Consider the following 19,613-nt stretch of genomic DNA (forward strand, 5'->3'; position numbering starts at 1 on the left):
ACATATGTTAAATTTAACTGACACAGTTGTAATTTTCTTATTAGTAATCTGTATTTAATATTTTAATTTTTTCTAAATTGGATTTGTCTTATTTTTCAGATTACTATTTAAAATGTTTATGAGGATCTTTATTATAATTTAGATAGATATGTAATTTCTTCTTTTGTGTTTAATTTCTCTCCTTTCCCTTCGATGTCTACAATTTCCATGTTCTTTTCAAAAATTTGTGTAGTTATGGTCAGTCTCTAATAAGTGTTCAGCAAAAATTTGATTTTACTGTAGACATGTTATTTGTTTTCAATGCTTGTATGTGTTCTTTAAACATTTTATTAATATATATATATATAGACGCAACTTGACATGGCACGACCAGTTATGTACTAAGCAAAAATAAAATTAGACACAGAATGTGTAATCTGGCCAAGATGCAAAATTTAGTTTAATTAGTGTATTATACTTGTTAAAACTAGATCTTACCTTTTGTGATTTAGGGGAATGCTTAGGGAATGAATCACCACTACCTGAAACATTACAATTTAAAATGGTTACTAATTACAACAAAATCAAATTGGTTGAATTAGTAAGAAAATACAATATTATTGAATAATTAATAATGTTTAGATCTGAAATTGTGTCATTTGTTTGACACTTCATTCTTGAAGCTTTTGTGTGCAATTTAAAAATAATTATTAAGTTGAAAAACTGTAATACTGAAAAGAACAGATAACAACAGTTTTACATACCTAAATTAATCCAAAGATTTTTTACAATTATGGGATTTAGCTAAAATTCTTTTTCTAAACTGTCACTTTTTGCAAATATAACTACACAGAATTAAAAATAAAATAGATACTTGAGAAAAATAATAATTTCCATAGATGTAGAACTAAATCTTTTAATGGACATAATTAGCAAACCAAGTCAATATAATTTTATATTACAAAAATAACTTGCTTTCAATGTTCATGTCAACAATATGTTTTTGTTTTACTTAGAAAAGACTAATTTGTCCGCTAGTTTAAACTATTAACAATAACATTGCCCTCTAGCTAGTTTTACTGTCTAAGAATAGTACTCAAAGAATAAAACTTGCATTACAAATACATTTTTATCCAATTATTTTGCAAATATCTAGTCTTATATTTACAACATTTTAACTAAGTTGTCCTTGAAGGTCTATTACAGAATAAGTTTCCCACTTATTCTAGCGAGGATGGCCATTCTTATTTTTATCTATTATTATTATTTAGCTTTACATTAACTGTAGAATCTTCGAGCATTGGAAAAACTGTTTATTGTAGTATCACTAGTATAAAGGAATACAACATTTTCCAATATATAATTTTTTATTTTGTGCAAGGCCTTTCTGAATCAAAGATTACATCATCAGAAAGGCCTTGCACAAAATAAAAAATTGTATATTGGGAAATGTCGTAATCCTTTACATTAACTGTTTAATAATTATATTTTAATTGCTTTATTACAATAAGATTCATCAGTAATGGTTGATATTTGACACCAAAGTCTATTCCTATTTTTTGTCATCTGAGAGTAGCTACAGATTGGTTCTCTATTGGTCTGTTCATAAATCGTTACAAAGAGAGTTATAAACAAACAAGGACAGAGCTGCTTGTAATCAGAACAATCGGTCAGTTTTAATTTATTCCAAGTTGATAATTCTGTTAACCATTCAAGTCTTTCACGAATAAATAATACTTTACAAAGTGCTCCTTACATAACTTTAAGTAACTAAAGTGTTTAAACTGAAAAAGAGATCTAAAAAGGCCTCAATAACTACTTCTTCACCGGGTTGTCTTTTAATAAGTAAAACATGTCTCACTATGATGGAACATCCTATACAAACAAGATAGGAATATTATACCTTTCTCCCAAGGTTTCCGGAAACTGCTTCTTTCCGTTGGTGACTCTCGGCTAAAACCACCTTTCTTGAAACCACCATCATTATCAAATCTGTAAATCAAAATTCACTAAATATATATAAAGTAAATATATATAGTCAACAAAAGAGAATGTTACCTTAAAATATCTCATTCAACCTACTAATAGAGTTCTTTATTAATAATACCAAACTTGTAGGTTACTGGAATAGAGTCAAAAATTGTCTTAACCCTCCAGCTGGTATGAAACGAATTTTCGTCGCCAAAGGCCCGTCCCATTTGGCAAGGACGAATATTCGTTGCCAAAGTAGACACGTACAGTTATTGAAATTTTAGGCAATTAAGGTCATATAAATGATTTTTATTTGATATATTCTGGAAGAGCATTAACTATAGTACCGATTTACTGTTCTTACTTCGATTATTGTCTTCTTTGTTTACCGTAAAACATCGTTCTCTATGGTCAGCTGACATGAACGTAGTAAGGGTCAACCACATTGTTGTGAAACTGTAAACAAGTGCCGGGTTTTGTGTTTGAGGTTACGAATCCAATAGTATTTGTGTAATTTGTATTTTATAGTGTTTTAGTGTTGTTATTATTGTTTTTTTAGCTTTCTTAGGTTATAGTTTTAGTTGTTCAGTATGGGTGAAAACCTTAAAGACCGATCAAATGATCTTAGAGAGCTCGCTGGGGGGGGGGGGAGGAGGATCTAGTGACGCTGAGTGAAAAATGAAACTTTGTATATATTGTACATATGTAAATAAGGTAAGATTAAAATTTATTATTTTATTTTTGTTTTGTCTGTCATACTATATATAAGTATAAATGCAGTCATGAGATTATGTTTACCCACGAACAATAATATTTATTTAGAAATCTACGCATTTTTGAAAATAAGTAAATACGCGTGCTTCTTCATACAAAGCCCTGTAACACATACGTTTTGAGGTAAAAGTTACACTAATTATATATTTTTGAAATCAGGACAAAATGTTGAATAAGTTATACATTTACAGTTTTGATGTAAAGCTTATTGCTAAGCATTTACACAACGGAATATTTACACAAAAATAATGTTCAAAAAACATTTTTCTTACATTTTGTAAAAAAACAAAAATATGTTTCCATGAAAACAATAAGATATTGTTATTATAATGCTCTCCATATAGTTGTGAATACATTGACATATAATAGTTTATATTTGGACTAACAGTTATGAAATATGATACATTATAAGAAACGTCTGCGAGTCTGTTAAAATAGAGCCGCCAGTACAGAGTGACACCATTGCCAGTTCTAGGGTTAACAATTCATTTCTCTACATAGTTATTATATATATAAAAAAGTGAAACAACAGTAAATTATAACAGTTTAATGAACCCATCAAAGATTCTATAAATCAGTAGGTTGTAAAATAATAGAATAGCAATTCTTACAGTAGAAATAATTACCTGCTTTTCCGATCACCGCCGCCATCTTTCCAACTGTCTCTATCTTTATTCCAGCCTCCACCACCACTCTCTCTATCTTTCCAATTTTTCCCACCGTCACCACCTTTGTAACCGCTAGAAACCGTCTCTATCTTTCCAACTTCCACCATCATTTTTGTCTTTAGTACTTCTCCAATCAGCTGAATCGTCATCTCTTTTTCTCCAAGGTTTGTCATCGTCAGTCTTATTAAATCTACCTCCTCCATCTTCTCTGTTGAATCTACCTCCTCCATCTTCTCTGTTAAATCTACCTCCTCCATCTTCTCTGTTGAATCTACCTCCTCCATCTTCTCTGTTGAATCTACCTCCTCCATCTTCTCTGTTGAATCTACCTCCTCCATCTTCTCTGTTGAATCTACTGCCTCTAGATTCTGAATCTCTGCCAAATCGTCCACCCTTATCGTCATCACTAAATCTCCCTCCTCGTTCTCCGTATGTTCTATTATCATCTCTATTAAATCTACCACTTCCACCTGAATCTTCCCTGTTATACCCTTCCGGTTCCACCTTCTTCCCTACCAGATCTTCCTTCCTTACTATCGTCTTTGTTAAACCTATTTTCTCCTTTGTTCCATGGTTTGTCCTCACTATCTTTATTGTACCTTCTTTCAGGTTTTTGACCATCATTCCAACGGCCACCCATCTTTGTTGAATCTTGGAGGTGTTTCGCTTTTTTCTGGAGATCTCCAAGATTTCTTGGTGTCTTCACTGTCAACAAATAGAAAATAACTCACAGCAACTTATTATTTTAAACTTTTACATAATTTAAATATTGCAAATGAATCTAGTTAAATAAAGGAAAAAGTATAAATACATTCAAACAGTCTGTATTAACCATTAATAATTCGTAATAAACAGGTTTGCAATATCAAACATAAATAAAATTATATTTAAACTATACTACCTAATCAGAATCTTCAGTGTAATAAGAGCCTATAATAGAATCCATCAGTGAAATAAAATTAGTTATTCAGCAACCAGCTGTACATTCTAGTCAAGGAATTATATAGAACAAAACTATATACAAAAACAAAGTTCAGTCATAGGCGTAAAAAGTATTTTAAATTCAACAAATTAAGTATGTTTAGCTGAAAACCAAAAACATTGAGTGACTAGATATTTCAAATCTTGTAATGAGTGTAATAATTTCAAGATTTATTGCAGTCAGTGCACAAGACATTTTGATCTGTAAATGATGAGATAACAAACATTTGTTTAATTATCAATTGTACAGAATGGTGCAAGAAAAACTTTCAAATAATGTTTTATCAGAGATTTTTATGAAAAAAAGAAAGTGTCTATTGTAACAAAAATACTAATGAAAATTATTGGACCAATAAAGGCTGTCGGCTACCAGTGCTGTTTGATGTTGCGCTGCGACTCTCATAATGCTTCCAAGCCTTTTGCATTCGCTAAAAATGTATAAAGATACAAATGATTGAACTATGAATCGATCTTCTTGGGATTTTCCCCAGTATGTATTATGAAAAATACCAACATGAATGTTTAGTGTCTTTTTTTTAATTGTGAAAAAAATTAAACAACGATCCTGTAGGAAGAATTAAACATGAGAATGATAAAGTTAGCAATAGGTCCGCCCGCATCTTGACAAGATCTCCCTGTCCGTTTTGCATTGATCATCCTCAATTAAAAAATGCCATTATTGCTTGTGTTGTAAATATTCAGTGCTCATGGTTTCCTGGCAAATTCAACTGTGGTAGAGATATACATACCAATTACGCTCACTACTGTTTTACATAAGAGTCGACAGTTAAACAGATTTTTTTTTTTTTAATTTGTATATTACTGATATGCTAACAAAAACTAAAAATTTTGTGACAGGTCAAATTACGACATTTGAATATTCGCGGGGAATCGGCAGACTGTGACGTCAGTGAATCACATGTTGTCGGAATTGAGATTTATTTAATTAATAACGGAGAAATATATTAAACTTTATACGGGAACAAATTTAATTAATAAAAATGAGTTATACATAACCAAAATTCGTGTTTTACAAAAGTACTAAATAAAATTACGCAGAAAAGCCAATTGTGGGATAAAATGACTTGCGTATTGATGACGTCAGAAAGCACATGTTGCTAAAAATTTAAATAAAAAAGATTTAGAAAAATAATAAAAGAAAATAGAGACTTAAATTGATCAATTATAGTGAACGTGATAAATTTTGACAATTATAAGAAAAAAATCAAATTATATTTAATCGTGAAGATGCTGATTTGAACGGGAGAGGGGGATGAACATTGTGTGAACCGGTATGCGTAGTTTTTATACGGAGAATCCTTCTTCTCTGTCTGGACTTGAAGCAGTAAGGACGTCTACTCGTATAGATGAAATTTGAAACTGTACAATAGTGCATTGAAGTTGTAATAAGGGATGGGATGTTGTGTTAGTGAACAAAAATCAAAGCAAAGTGAGTAGAATTAGACAGTATAATATAAAATAAATTGACGTCAAAGTCATTTGCTTTGTCTTTCATTGAGTATCCCATCTACAAAGAAATGTGGTAAGTAAGATAATAAGCTTTAAATTAAAGAATATTACTTTCAAAACTTATTTGATTCAAAGTGATTGGTAAGAACAGTGAATATTTTGTGAACTTTATTATGATATAAACAATCATATTGATCAGAACTTTCAGAAGAGAGTATTAAGTTTGAACCATTATTCAACCCACTTAAAAAACCTGAGATAATATAGACCCAGTGCTAGTGATATATAACGTGTAGCCTACTTTCATTAATACAAACTACACTTTCAACAACACCACAGACATTGAAGTTTGATCGGTATTTAAATATCAACTTGGAACAATATGAGTTAGTCAACACGAAGCAAGTCGCACAACCAATGAGGGGCAGCACACTTTGAATACCGATTGTGAGAAAATTGGGACAACAAACGGGGGCCTGGAACGTAGCAAAATCGTACAGCCAACTGGGGGACTGGACCGTAGCAGAAGGGTGAGCAAAGTGGATCGTAGCAGAATAGGCACAGCAACGTGGGGACCGTAGCAATTTGTGATATGATTTTGTAATGAGATAAACAGTGTAAGAGTAACTTGATGTAATGAGCATGGTTGTAATCACCTCGAAAGCAAGACAGCTTTTAAAACATCTACTGCAAAATCTCAAAACTTGGAAGATAATGAGATTGAGATTTCAGGAATGTCACTTACATGTGACTAAAATTCTAGCAATAATGTATAACAACAGTAAAGAGCCTTCCTTGTGAATAGTGTAATATGATGTATCCTCATACTTGAGGGGTATATTTCCTGTGTATAATGCTATGTACAACGCATTAGGACATTTAATGTAAGAGGGTCGTCCATAAAGTAACCACCGTATGGGCGTAGAGTGATAAGTAGTGGGGGTAGTGCCGCTATTCTCACATCGGTGTGCGCAGCCGTTCAGTACACTTCTAGCTGTGCAAAGGTGAACATCGTGCGATCGCACGTTCTTTTGTTACAACGTAAAAACATGAGCGCCGTGATAGAAAATCCCACCAAGTGTGAAGTGCGTGGTGCAATAAGATTTCTGTGGTCGAAAAGTTACACAGCAGCTGAAATTCATCGTGAATTGAGTGCGGTGTATGGTCCAAACATTATGAGCGAAGGTGTAGTCCGTCAATGGGTTCGTTAAAAAAAAAAAAATGGAAGAACGAACGTTCACCGGAAGATGAAGACCGGAGTGGTAGGCCATCTCTCGTCAGTGATGACTTGGTGAACAAAGTGGATGATAAAATTCGCGAGAACCGTCGCTTCACAATCCTCGGAACTTTCAGATCATTTTCCTGAAATTTCTCAAAGTCTTGTGCATGAGATAGTGACAGAAAAACTAGGCTATCACAAGTTTTGTGCTCGTTGGATTCCAAGTGCTCACCGATGATCACAAAATGAAAAGAATGAGTTCTGCCATAGACTTTCTTACTCAGTATGATGTTGAAGGAGAAACATTTTTGAACAGGATCATTACAGGAGATGAGACTTGGGTAGCCTATGTGAATGCCGAAACAAAACAACAGTCAATGCAATGGGGTCATACCGCTACGCCAAGCAAGCCAAAGAAAGCTCGCCAATCTTTTTCAGTGAGAAAATTTATGGCTACAGTTTTTTGGGATGCTAAGGGCATCTTGCTCGTTGAATTTATGGAGCATGGTACAACCATTACAGCTGCAGGTTATTGTGAAACCTTAAAACGGCTACGACGAGCAATTCAAGACAAGCATCGGGGTCTTCTGACATCTGGTGTTGTGTTTGTCCATGACAATGCCCGCCCTCATACAGCTCAAAGAACTACAGAACTTTTGGAAAAGTTCAAATGGGACGTTTTTGACCAACCCTCCTACAGCCCGGACTTGGCTCCCAGTGATTTCCATCTTTTCCCGTACATTATGCGGTGGCTTGCATCTCAGAGGTTTGCGAGTGATGAAGAGCTTCAAAACGCTGTGACAGATTGGCTATGTTCTCAGACGGCAGATTTCTTTTAAAGACGGAATTTAAAAAACTGTTAAAAGATATGATAAGTGCTGGAATTTGTATGGTGAATAGTAGAAAAGTAGAGAAAAGCTGTAGTTTTAACATTTATATAATAAACTTTTTGTATCTCAACTGGTTTATTTTTTATTTCAAAACGGAGGTTACTTAGTGGACGATCCTCGTATATTAATACATTGGTAATAGTCATCAATGTTATCAATTTTCAATGTTACTTAATTAAATTCTGAAAATGTTAAAAGTAGGATTGACTGACATACAGATAAAAGCTCATTAATTGATAACAAAATACAATGTAGCAAAAAATGGTGAGTATAAATGCAGTTGGTGTGCACAATATTGTAACTTGCAAAGTCATCTAGACAAATAAAATGCTGGCTGTCGCACTAACTTTTATTTTAGTAATTAAAAAACATCAACTGTATACAAAATTATACAGCAAATGACAGTTTTTATACCTGTTTATTTAGCAACAACCATGATGAGAGTGCTTGATGAGTAATTTGCATCAAAGTTCTTTGAAATATAAATGACAAACAGTGCAGCAGGGAGTGTACACAACCTATCAAAGAGAAGTGCCTTTCTATTATAATAGGGAATTGAGCAACTGCATCTTAATAACTTAGAAGTTGAACCTATTTCAACCACTGGGGTCTTAGTCTAATACAGCTCAGTACCTATTTAAACTAAAAACTATAAAATACTGACACATAAAATCTAGGATTGTATCATAATAAATTTCTATTGGATCACTACCAAATATATCAACTACTACTTAAATACTATAAAATATTTCTCTATCTACAAGATCACAAACGGTTTATTTATGATGTATCTGTCATAAGCACAATTAACACTTCGGTGGTTATTCAATATGGATGATGGATATGGATGTTTAAGACATTCAAACAGATCTTAAATAAATGCTGATATCTATGTATAATTAAACTTGATAGAGCCTTTATAAAAATTTTATGACAAACTTATAGTTCTGTACATGGATATGGAACATACATAGAAAAGCATGCTCTAAACATGCAATGTTTACAAAATTCAACAAAAATAACGATATAAATGTATTTAAATAGTACTGTCAGTGATGTAATCAATAATTTAATTGCGTATTAATATTTATTTTAAATTCAATTGAATGTTTTGAAGTTGGACAAAACTTAAAAAATCTAAATTCATAAATACTAATCAATACAGCAATTTTTTTAAGAAATTGTTTTTAACCTTTTAAATTCTTAAAAATATATATTGCTATTGAATATTTACTGCTCTGGAGAAGAGAAGAGAACAGCACAAGTCAGTGTTGTTCAAGCATAAGTGAGAACAGTTTAACAATAGTAAATTTTCTGCATGTATTGAAGACACACAGTATAATCGCTGGGGCAGGGGTGTAGTTATATAATAGACAGACCTATTTCTCTAATACAGAGTGGGGCAGCATAACTTAACTTCCTTTTTTCAAAACTTACCAAAACGCATTGTATGAGTCAGAAAAATATTATTTGGTTTTTACAATGTACATACATAAAGTTTTGTTTTACGTAGTTTTGAAGAATAAATCAGGTAGGTGACGTCCCCCATTCTGGATATATTGAGCATATCGATTTCTGGTGTTTGTCATTACTCTTTCAAGCATAGCAGGCGCTATGTTGGCCATTTCTTCCTGGATGTTGTTCTTTAAATCTTTAAGGGTCCTTGGACGGTTTACATAAACACGGAATTTCAAAAAAACCCTATAGAAAAAATCGGGAGATCGAGCCGGCCATAGAAAATTGCCCCTGATTGAGATTAAGACATTCTGGGAAGTGATCTCTAAAACAGCCATCGATGCTCTTGCAGTGTGTGCTGTTGCACCATCTTGTGGAACCAAATGTCCCCCAAATCCAACTCATCTAGCCATGAGAAAAATTCCTGTAACATGGTTACATACCGGCCCGAATTCACTGTCACTGTGACTTCATTTTCCTCAAAGAACAAGGGACCAATCATTGCAGAAGAGGAAATTGCACACCACACTGTCACTTTAGGTGAATGCAAAGGCCTTTCATGCAATTCTTGAGGATTGGTGTCAGCCAAGCGCATGTTTTTTTTTTTTATTCATGCGCCTACACAAATGAAATTGGGGCTTCATCACTAAAAACACAATAGCGTCCTCAGGAATGACATTTAGAAGAACATCACACGCGGTCCTCCGATTATTGTAGTCGCGTTCTGACAGTTCCTACACAATTGTCATCTTGTATGGATGGAAATGTAGATCTTCATGGAGAATTCTCCTCACAGAATGATTTGAAAGTTTTAAGGGCGGACACATGTTTGTGCGCTAAACGCTGTGGGACTCCCAGTTCTTCGTTTTGTCGCACTTCAAGTTTGTCTAAACGTAGTGATCCACATAACAATTGATTTCCGGTCCGGAACAGGGGCCAACGGGGCTAAATTAAAGTGATTCTGAAAGGCGCACTGGGTTGCGATCACTGAACATCCACTAAAAAAGTAAACCTCAACGGCAAACGCACACTCCTCACTGTTCCAATGCATGATGGCAACTGAACTGTGCCAGGACAAAACTTTATAGCCCCGCCTCTTGAACGAGACAGCTAGCGCTCTGCTATAACATCAACCCACTAAATGGTGCTCAATTAAAAAAGGAAGTTATGCTGCCCCACCCTGTAGTATCCATGTCACAAGTGCAGCCAATTCCATGATAAAAGTTTACACTGATATTGTGAATTAGTGTCACACACAGCAATTTTTTAGAAGCAACTATGAGATTTTGTCAAGCAAAACATTTTTCCATTAAAGAGAAAACTCTAGAAACCTGCACATACTCCTAAAAGGACCTTTGTGCCTCCCTCACTTGTATCTATCTCTTAAATCTAAGGTTTCAGAAAAAAAAAAAAAAAACTAAATTGGTGGGCTTCTGTTCTTTAATATCTTTTTGGCTCAAGAAATAAACCCCTAGAAACTTTTTTGTGGTTTTACAAACATCAGAACAGTTCACCAATATGTCCTCCATCAATTCTTCTGTACCTCCACAGAGTCTGCATTGATCGGTCTGGTTTAAACCCACCCTCATCAGATGTTTCCAAAGAGGGCCTTGTCCAGCATCCCAGGTGTTTACAAGAGCTCTTCTATAGGAGAAGGCTACACAACCTAGCTCATTCTACAAAAAAGGCTTTCAGAGCTTGCCTTGGACTTGGACAGGACGCCAGCTGTTTCATTCTCAGGAATGCCTTTATGAGCCGGAACACAATCAAGGACGGCTTTACTTTGTTCCTCTTCACCAGTTCCATTAGAGTGTTCCTGTACTCCCATACTACTTTGAGTAATAAGAGAAGATGCCATTAAACTAGCCCGACTTTCTAATAGTAATACGTATTCTGCACCTTTAGGTTCTTTCTAAATGAGCCTTAAGGTTTCATATATATCTATAACTTTGTTTAATTTCCAGAAGACGGCTTAAACCGAAATATAGAAATCGTTGAATAATATCTTTTTATTTATTATTTTGAAGATCTATATATATATATATATATATATATCTATCTAATTATATACATATATAAATTTAGTCATTACATCCTTGAAAACTTTGAAAAATTTCAAAAATAGAGAAATGCTAAGTTTGAATGTAAGATTGGTGATAAGTACAAAATCTAAGCATATAAAAGGTACCAGTATTTAATTTTGAATAAAACCAAAAAAGCAAAGTTTAAAAAACTTCTTAATTACAGTAAATAAAAATATTAAAAAAAACGAGTACAGATGGTCAAAATGCCAAACATTACAATTAAATGTAAAAATTTCGAGATTCACTATTGATTTTTTTGTCTTGTAACTAATTATTTTCCAACTAATTTAAATAGCATCTTTATACAGTCCCAATTAAATTAGCACATTACAAACAAATCTATAAAATATCTTTTTATTAGTAAAGTTTAATTTAGGCAAAGATTACGACCCATTATCGTAAGTAAAGTTAACATATGATTAAAACCCACGCTCACAACACCAAAACAACAAATACTTCTAGTAATACTGGTAAATAAGAAACATCTGATTGGTAGAATAATAAAAGCTGAGAGAACCATCTTGACTTGTCACAATGTGCGCAACAGGTATACGGAAACGTTAACAAATATTTACAAACACATAGATAGACATTTAACAGAATATTAAAAAAAACTTATTATTAGCATAAATGAAACATTCCTCTTCGATTACTATCAATACTAAAAGATTTATCACATTTTAAAGACATGATAAAAAAGATATAGGCCCTATTTAAAGACCCAATATTGAGTGATGTCATCGTGAATATGACTAAAATGGCCGACGATATCAGGTGTATGTCAGTTGCAGGGTTAAATGAAATATGAGATATTGTAAACAAAGAGGAGACTAAGAATTGTCTGAGGCTGAAAAACTTTAGGAAAAAGAAGAAATTAAATATGGAACAAAGTAAGGATCATCTTTTCATCTTTTATTAAGAAACTTTTGGAAATTAGCTGTGTCTTTGGTGGCAATACTTAAATTATGATTATTACTATATTATTTTCGATGTTATCAATATTATTATAAGATCTTTGTAATAATATTCACAAGTTTTACCAACTTTTTTAAAACTGATTCTCATCTACTAGTCCAGGAAAATCATATTGTGAATGATGAATAGAAAATTTCGGTCTTATTCTTTCTACCAAATAGCAAGCAATCACCAGAAAAACTAAACTAAATAAACACAGGATTTAGAATAATAAAATGTTATGATAAATGTCATTTTTTTCTTGGCATTAAACAAAACGAGGTAGGTGTCTGAAAAACTTATGTAAACGGAACACAAAATATTTTGTTTGGCTATTCCACCACCTATACACTAAAAATTTTTAAAAGCAGAAGCATAGACCTTATGTATTTGCTATAATCTATTGCACATCTACAGTTCAGCATTACATTTTGAAACTTAAAATTAGTTTTTTTAGAGTGGTGATCAACTACTTTGCCCTACCAAAAACACTTGGTACCTACCTAATCGAACCTGTCTTACACAAAATATAAAATTAATTTTAGTAGCTTGCACAAGAATATGCTACAATTTGATGATGACAAGCGTGTCAGGTCATGAGGCAGATGTACATAAGTGCTTGTGCTAAATATTAAATCTGCATCTCAACTAGTCCACTGCAAGCTGCAAACAGAGACATGCCACAACAACCACAAGCTGCAAGCCACATCGAGTTACCGGTGCTGCCACTTGTTGGGTGCTTGCCACTCCCTCTGGTTTCGATCCTGTGGGCCTCGGTCCCTTCCCTTACTGAATCTGCCCCACACACAACAGATCTCGGTCAATGTTTTCCATCATACGTAACGCACTTATGGTTGGCTACTGCATGAGCGTTTTATAAACCAGAACATCAAAAAAGAAGCAAGAAAAAACAGTAGTGAGATAAAACAACTGCATAAGGATCAATTTGCACTAAAATTTGCAGTAGAACATTTGTTTTTGCAAGTTAGAAAACTTTCCTGGGGTAGAAAATAACCAAATATTATGAATTTTTCAATGACATTTCTACACACAACGTAGCTACGGTATGAAGGGTTGATTCAATTCGAATGTTGAATTTAGCTCCAGTTCACCTTCCTTTAATTGTAGCGTCTGGTATCTGATGCTGTCACAGAGTTGACTCCTGGAATCTGGAGTCATGTTCATCTGAAGATATCCATAAAAGTCGGCAACAAAGAAGCTCTAAAGAAATTTTACATCGTTTCGACATCAGAGACACCTATAAATAGATGAAGTGGTAGTCTCATCAGTTGCACTATTCAGTGCACTACGATGTTCCTGATGCGATCTCTAAGCACGGTGGAGCAACTGATTTTTCTATACATAACGTAGCTATGGTAGGAAGGGTTGATTCACTCAATTGTACACCTGATGAAACAATGAGACTACCATTACATCTATTTATAGGTGTCTCTGATGTTGAAATGATGTACAGTTTCAATTTGAGCTTCTTTGTCACCAATTTCTGTGGCTCTCTTCAGACGAACATGACTCCAGATTCCAAGTCAAGTCTGAAACAGTATCAGATACCAGATGATGTAATAAGGGGTAGGTGAACTGGAGCTATCCAACATTCAAAACAACGAATGTGTTACTATACAAAATTCATAATCTTGGCATTTCGTATGCAATTCCATTTATAGTGATTGATAAAAATCCTCATCTCAGACTCCAGCATGTCTCATTTTCATGTGACTTCCGACAAGATTACTAAAGCCAATCATAGTTACAAGGAAAAGTCTTCACGTAAGTAATCTTAAAAGTTAGTCATGATCAGAGAAATTCATCTCTGCAATCTGTCTTGCATCATCTGGTCAGACATGTGGGATTCAATATTATATGGCACTTCAAAGAGTTTCGACAAAATCTTCTTATGGGAAAAGCAACATTTTTCCTAATGTTATTGAAAAAATCAAGGTAACTGGAAAATTTGTGTAAACTATTTTGTCTTGTTACTCAATGTTAAGTTCCATAGACTTCCAAGAAAATTGTTACTTTGAATTCTAGTACAAATTATGAAATGCACAACAGCATTTCTGTCAAAAATTACTGTTATTTTTAAATACATCAATTCCTGCACTCTGTAAATGTTGAGTTCATCTCCATTTCACCTTCCGCTTAGACAATGAGATTGTTAAGTTCCGCTTAGATGAGACAATGAGAACAGATTACAGTTCTTCATCTAGATTACAATTCATTTTGTAGTCTTTAGGTGTCTCTGATGTAGAAATTTATTTTTGAGCTTATTCGTCACAAACTTTTTTATCTCTTCAGGCAGATGTCCATATTCTAGGAGTGAATGAAGTCTTTGACAGTGTCAGATCTCGAGATGCTGTATTAAGCAAAGTGAAATGGAGATGAACTCAACATTCTGATTAAATAAACCCTTCCCACAATCGCTATGCACAGTGCTCTATCCTGTCCCACTTCTCCAAGACTGATCCCTCCACATAAACGCAACATGCATAACAGTGCGTAAACAAAATTGAAACACGAAAAATTATTTTTCTACAGGAGGCATTATATAAAACACTGAAATTCGAGGTAACATGTCCCTTAGTACCAAAACACATATTACAGTAGGAGAAATACTTATCCTTAAATCACATTAAACAGTCTCAGGAACTTTAACTAAAAAAAAATTGTCCCAGTACTAAAGAAGCAAGTTTATTGTCACTGGAAGAAACCAATCATCTCTGCAACATAACACATCTCAAATCAGGTTTCAAAAAGCCTCAAAGAGAAGCATTACCTGAAATTCTGACATGGAACTTAACATCACTGAGATTCCCGTGGGGGACTGGCATCCTCATCGGCATCAGCCACTGTCCCAGATGGGATCGTGGGTGATGTACCATCTTTGTCTTGTGCTGCAACTTCTAAGGGAGTGGCAGGGCAAGGGGAGGAAGCCACCTTCCCTTATCACTATTCCAGTGACAAGGGTAGAAAACCTTTCCCCCCTCTTGGTTTGGCCCTGAAATTGAGAGCAGTTACCTATCCCTTCCTTTCCTGATGTTCCCACCCCTACTTTACCAACAACCCCAGACTAAGGTGTTATGCGACCCGTGCTGAGAGTCTCGTGGCACTGGGGGTATATTCAGTGTCTTCAACGGAGCCTTCTGGGAACCAGGGGACACCCAGTCGTAATTACCCTTATCTTCCTAATCGGGTCACTGGGAAGATGGACTGCAAACACCTGGTTCTCTGCAGGGTATGGTTCTCGTGGGAACAGAATGGAGAACGAAAAAGAAAATAAAAACAAAACTGAAACACAAGAGGTAAGCGAAACTCAACCAGAAGAGCTACCGATTGAGCAATTAAGAGTGTCTGAGATGACCCCAATGGAGGAAGACTTCTCTTGTCAGAAGGCGAAGTTCGGCCGGAGGAGCCAAAAAAGAAGAGGTAGGAAGCCGGTTCCTCAAAAGGGAACTTGGTTGGTGTCGGGGCCCCAGAGCAAGGGAAAACTCATTCCGTACCAGCCCGCAGGGAGGTAACGACCAATAGAGGATGACAGCGGTGCTCCAGATAAACCTACACCACAGCAGAGCAGCTACGGCAACACTCTGCCAGAAGATCCTGGCTGACGACATAGGCGTGGTCCTGATCCAAGAACCATGGACCGTTGGCAGTCGTGTGATGGGGATGAGCACCGCTAAAGGTAATTTGATATACGATTCTGGCAGTAACAACCCTAGAGCATGTATATATGTCAGTAACAAAATCAAATCACTAAAAATGGCACAAATGTGTTCTAGAGACACAGCCATGACAGAGGTTCACTTGCAGACAGGTGATGGCAACATCAGAATCCTGTTTGCAGCGGTTTACCTCCCATACGATTCTCCAGAACCACCGCCAACTGCGGAGATGAGGCGGATTGTGGAGTTCGGAACCCATACGCGGAGGCACCTGATTGTCGGTTGTGATGCGAATGCCCACCACACCGCTTCGGGGAGCAGCAACATCAACAATCAGGGAGAGTGCCTCTTGAATTTTATAGTAGAATCTAACTTAGTTATTATGAATCAAGGCCGTAAACCAACTTTTGTACAAAGAAAAGGTACAGGGGTAAGAGAAGAGGTCTTAGATATAACTCTGGCTAGCAACTATATTGCAACTAAAGTTTTAAACTGGAGTGTGCTAGATGAAGCACTTGCTTCAGATCATAGGTATATCACCTTTGACATAAGGTCGTACAAAATAAATGAGACCTATAGAAACCCAAAGAAAACAGATTGGGTAGCTTTCAATGCAGAGCTAAAAAGCAATCTAGTAAGGGAAAATGGGTATCAGGGGCAAGGGGTCGAGGACATGGCGAACTCTTTGCAAAACGCCATGAAAGAATCGTACCACAAAGCCTGCCCTGTGATAGAAAAAAACTCAAGGAAAAAAGCATGTTGGTGGAACCAGGGGCTGGAAACCTTGAGGAAAAACCTTCGCAGAGCATATAATACCTGCAAACGTGCAGGGAACTGGGATAGGTACTCTGCTGCCCTAACAGAGTACAATAAAGAGGTGAGAAGAGCTAAGAGAAACTCGTAGAGAGAATTTTGTCAGAGTATTGATAAGGTACCTGACTGTGCAAAACTCAAAAAATCCTAGCTCGAAGCCCCATAAATGTGGTGGGTACTATACTTAGGGAAGATGGGACTCACACCAAGGATCCTGAGGAGACTTCAGTGTTTACTGAATATACACTTCCCAGGATCCTTTCAAACCAGTGAAACCGTTGTTAGTGAATGGCGGCGAGAACCTAGAGATAGCTTGTCTAAGGAGGACTGGAACTGTGCAAAGACTGTTATCAACTACTTAGGGATAAAACGGGCCCTGGAGTCTTTTAAGCTGTTCAAATCACCAGGTACCGATGGCATTTTTCCTGCTTTACTGCAGGAATCCCGAAGCCAGGTAAACCCTCCTATGAGGTTGCAAAGGCTTATAGACCAATAAGCCTAACATCCTTCTTCGTCAAGACCATGGAGAAGGTTCTGGATAGGCATTTAAGGGACACAGTCCTTATCAACCGTCCCATACGGTTGATAAGGACATCCAAATCCACATGCCTATCAGAAAGGTAAATCTTGTGAAACAGCCCTACACTGTCTGGTTGGCAAGATTGAGCAAGCTATTGAACAAAAGGAAATAGCTTTAGCAGTATTCCTGGATATAGAAGGAGCTTTTGATAATACGAGTATTCACTCTATAGTGTCTTAAGCTTACATCCAGGGGTACGGAGAAAACTGTTGTTAGATGGATAAAAAAACATGCTTAAGAGCAGAAGAGCACAGGCATCTCTGTGCGGAGTCACAAGAGAGGTCAAAACGCAGCGAGGATGTCCACAAGGAGGTGTATTATCACCAAGCCTGTGGAACATAGTTGTGGATGACTTACTCTGGACTCTGAATGAACAGGGTATGTATGCTCAAGGCTATGCAGATTATGTTGTCATACTCATAAGAGGCAAGCATATGGTTACGTGTCTGGAAATGATGGAGAGAGCACTGGTCATTGTGGAGCGATGGTGTGGCGAAGAAGGACTTGCAGTGAATCCTTCGAAGACCGTCATGATACCATTTACAAGTAGGAGGAAACTGGAAATAACACAGCCAGTCCTATGTGGGGGCCAGATACAGATAAGCAGGGAGTTCAAATATCTAGGAGTCAAACTAGATGATAAACTCACTTGGAATAGTCATCTGGAATACATAATCAGCCGATCTCAGACTACATTGATGATGGTGAGACGTGCGGTAGGATGCACATGGGGGCTTAGACCCGACATGTCACATTGGCTGTACACCAGAGTCATCAGACCAATGATGGTGTATGGCTCAGTGGTATGGTGGCCAAAAGTCCAACAGGTGACTGCCGCAAAAAACCTGTCAAAGGTACAGCGGTTGGCATGCTTGGGGACAATGGGCGCCATGAGAGGAACACCAACCGCTGCTATGGAAGTAGTGCTAAACCTCCCACCCCTAGACATATTCGTCATAGGAGAGGCTAGGATGGCTGCCTACAGACTGAAGTGCAATGGATACTGGCATCATCACCATGCTAGTAAGCACTCCAAGATCGTTGACATTCTCAAACTGGATATTCTAGAAATGATGTCTGACAGAATGGCAAAGGTTACGGACTGGGAAAAACCATTTCAAGTCAACATTGTTGAAAGGAAGGAATGGTCAAAAGGTGAGCCTGACTACATGAAGAAGGCTCTAACCTGGTACACGGACGGGTCAAAGACTCTGAAGGGTACTGGGGCAGGGGTCTGGGGAATCAGACCTAGTGTTAACTTAAGCTTTAGCCTAGGTAAACTGGCAACTGTCTTTCAGGCTGAAGTTACAGCCCTTGCAGAATGTGCAAGAGTTAATGTGGAAAGGGGCTACAAAGGCAAAACCATCTACATTAACTCGGACAGCAGGGCTGCTCTGCAGGCCTTGGCCAACCATGACTGTAATTCGAAGACAGTCTGGGAATGCCATAAGGTCATGAAATTGCTGGCGAAAACCAATAAAGTTATTCTAACTTGGGTGCCTGGATATAGAGGAATCACAGGTAATGAAGGGGCAGACAGTTGTGCTAACTTGGGAGCCAACTGTCCTCTTACCGGTCCTGAACCAACGTGTGGGGTCTCATATAACTTAGCACGTAGATCAGTTACCAAGTGGATGGTTAACAAAAACCTACAACATTGGAGAAATACTGAGGGGAATGTACAAGCAAAGCGGATGCTCAAGGGACCATCAAGGAACATTGCAGCAGATGCCCTTAGAATGAGTAGAACGGAGATCCGAAAGGTGACTGGTTTTATTACAGGTCATTGGATATTCCGAAGTCACCTGAACAGAATAGGTATTCCAGTTCAGGAAACACTGTGCAGGAAATGTGGCGAGGCTGACGAAACAGCCAAGCATGTCATATTTGAATGTCCGGCATTACAGAGCAAACGCTCAAGATCCCTAGGTGTTCTTATGCATACGGAAGAGGGGTTGGAACAGGAAAGCATTGTTCAGAAGATCTCATGGTTTTGTAAAGGCCTGGGATTTGATACAGCTTAAACCTGGGAGAGGGTGCACAATAAGCCGGATGGCTGAGAGGCAACTACCAGGCCTAGGAAACCTGGTCCTCTGTT

General features: G+C 36.5%; 1 protein-coding gene across 1 annotated transcript in view; it reads right to left on the reverse strand.

The window, feature by feature from the left end:
- Positions 1-19,613, reverse strand: part of LOC124355586 (maternal protein tudor-like) — a 121,980-nt gene that overhangs the window by 63,449 nt on the left and 38,918 nt on the right. Inside the window, 5 exon segments of the mRNA XM_046806748.1 lie at positions 478-521; positions 1,883-1,971; positions 3,351-3,896; positions 4,023-4,097; positions 13,163-13,240. Coding sequence (XP_046662704.1) covers positions 478-521; positions 1,883-1,971; positions 3,351-3,896; positions 4,023-4,097; positions 13,163-13,240 — 832 coding nt within the window.

This window comes from Homalodisca vitripennis, chromosome 2 (assembly GCF_021130785.1).
Source record: "Homalodisca vitripennis isolate AUS2020 chromosome 2, UT_GWSS_2.1, whole genome shotgun sequence".
In the NCBI taxonomy this organism is placed as follows: Eukaryota; Metazoa; Arthropoda; class Insecta; order Hemiptera; family Cicadellidae; genus Homalodisca; species Homalodisca vitripennis.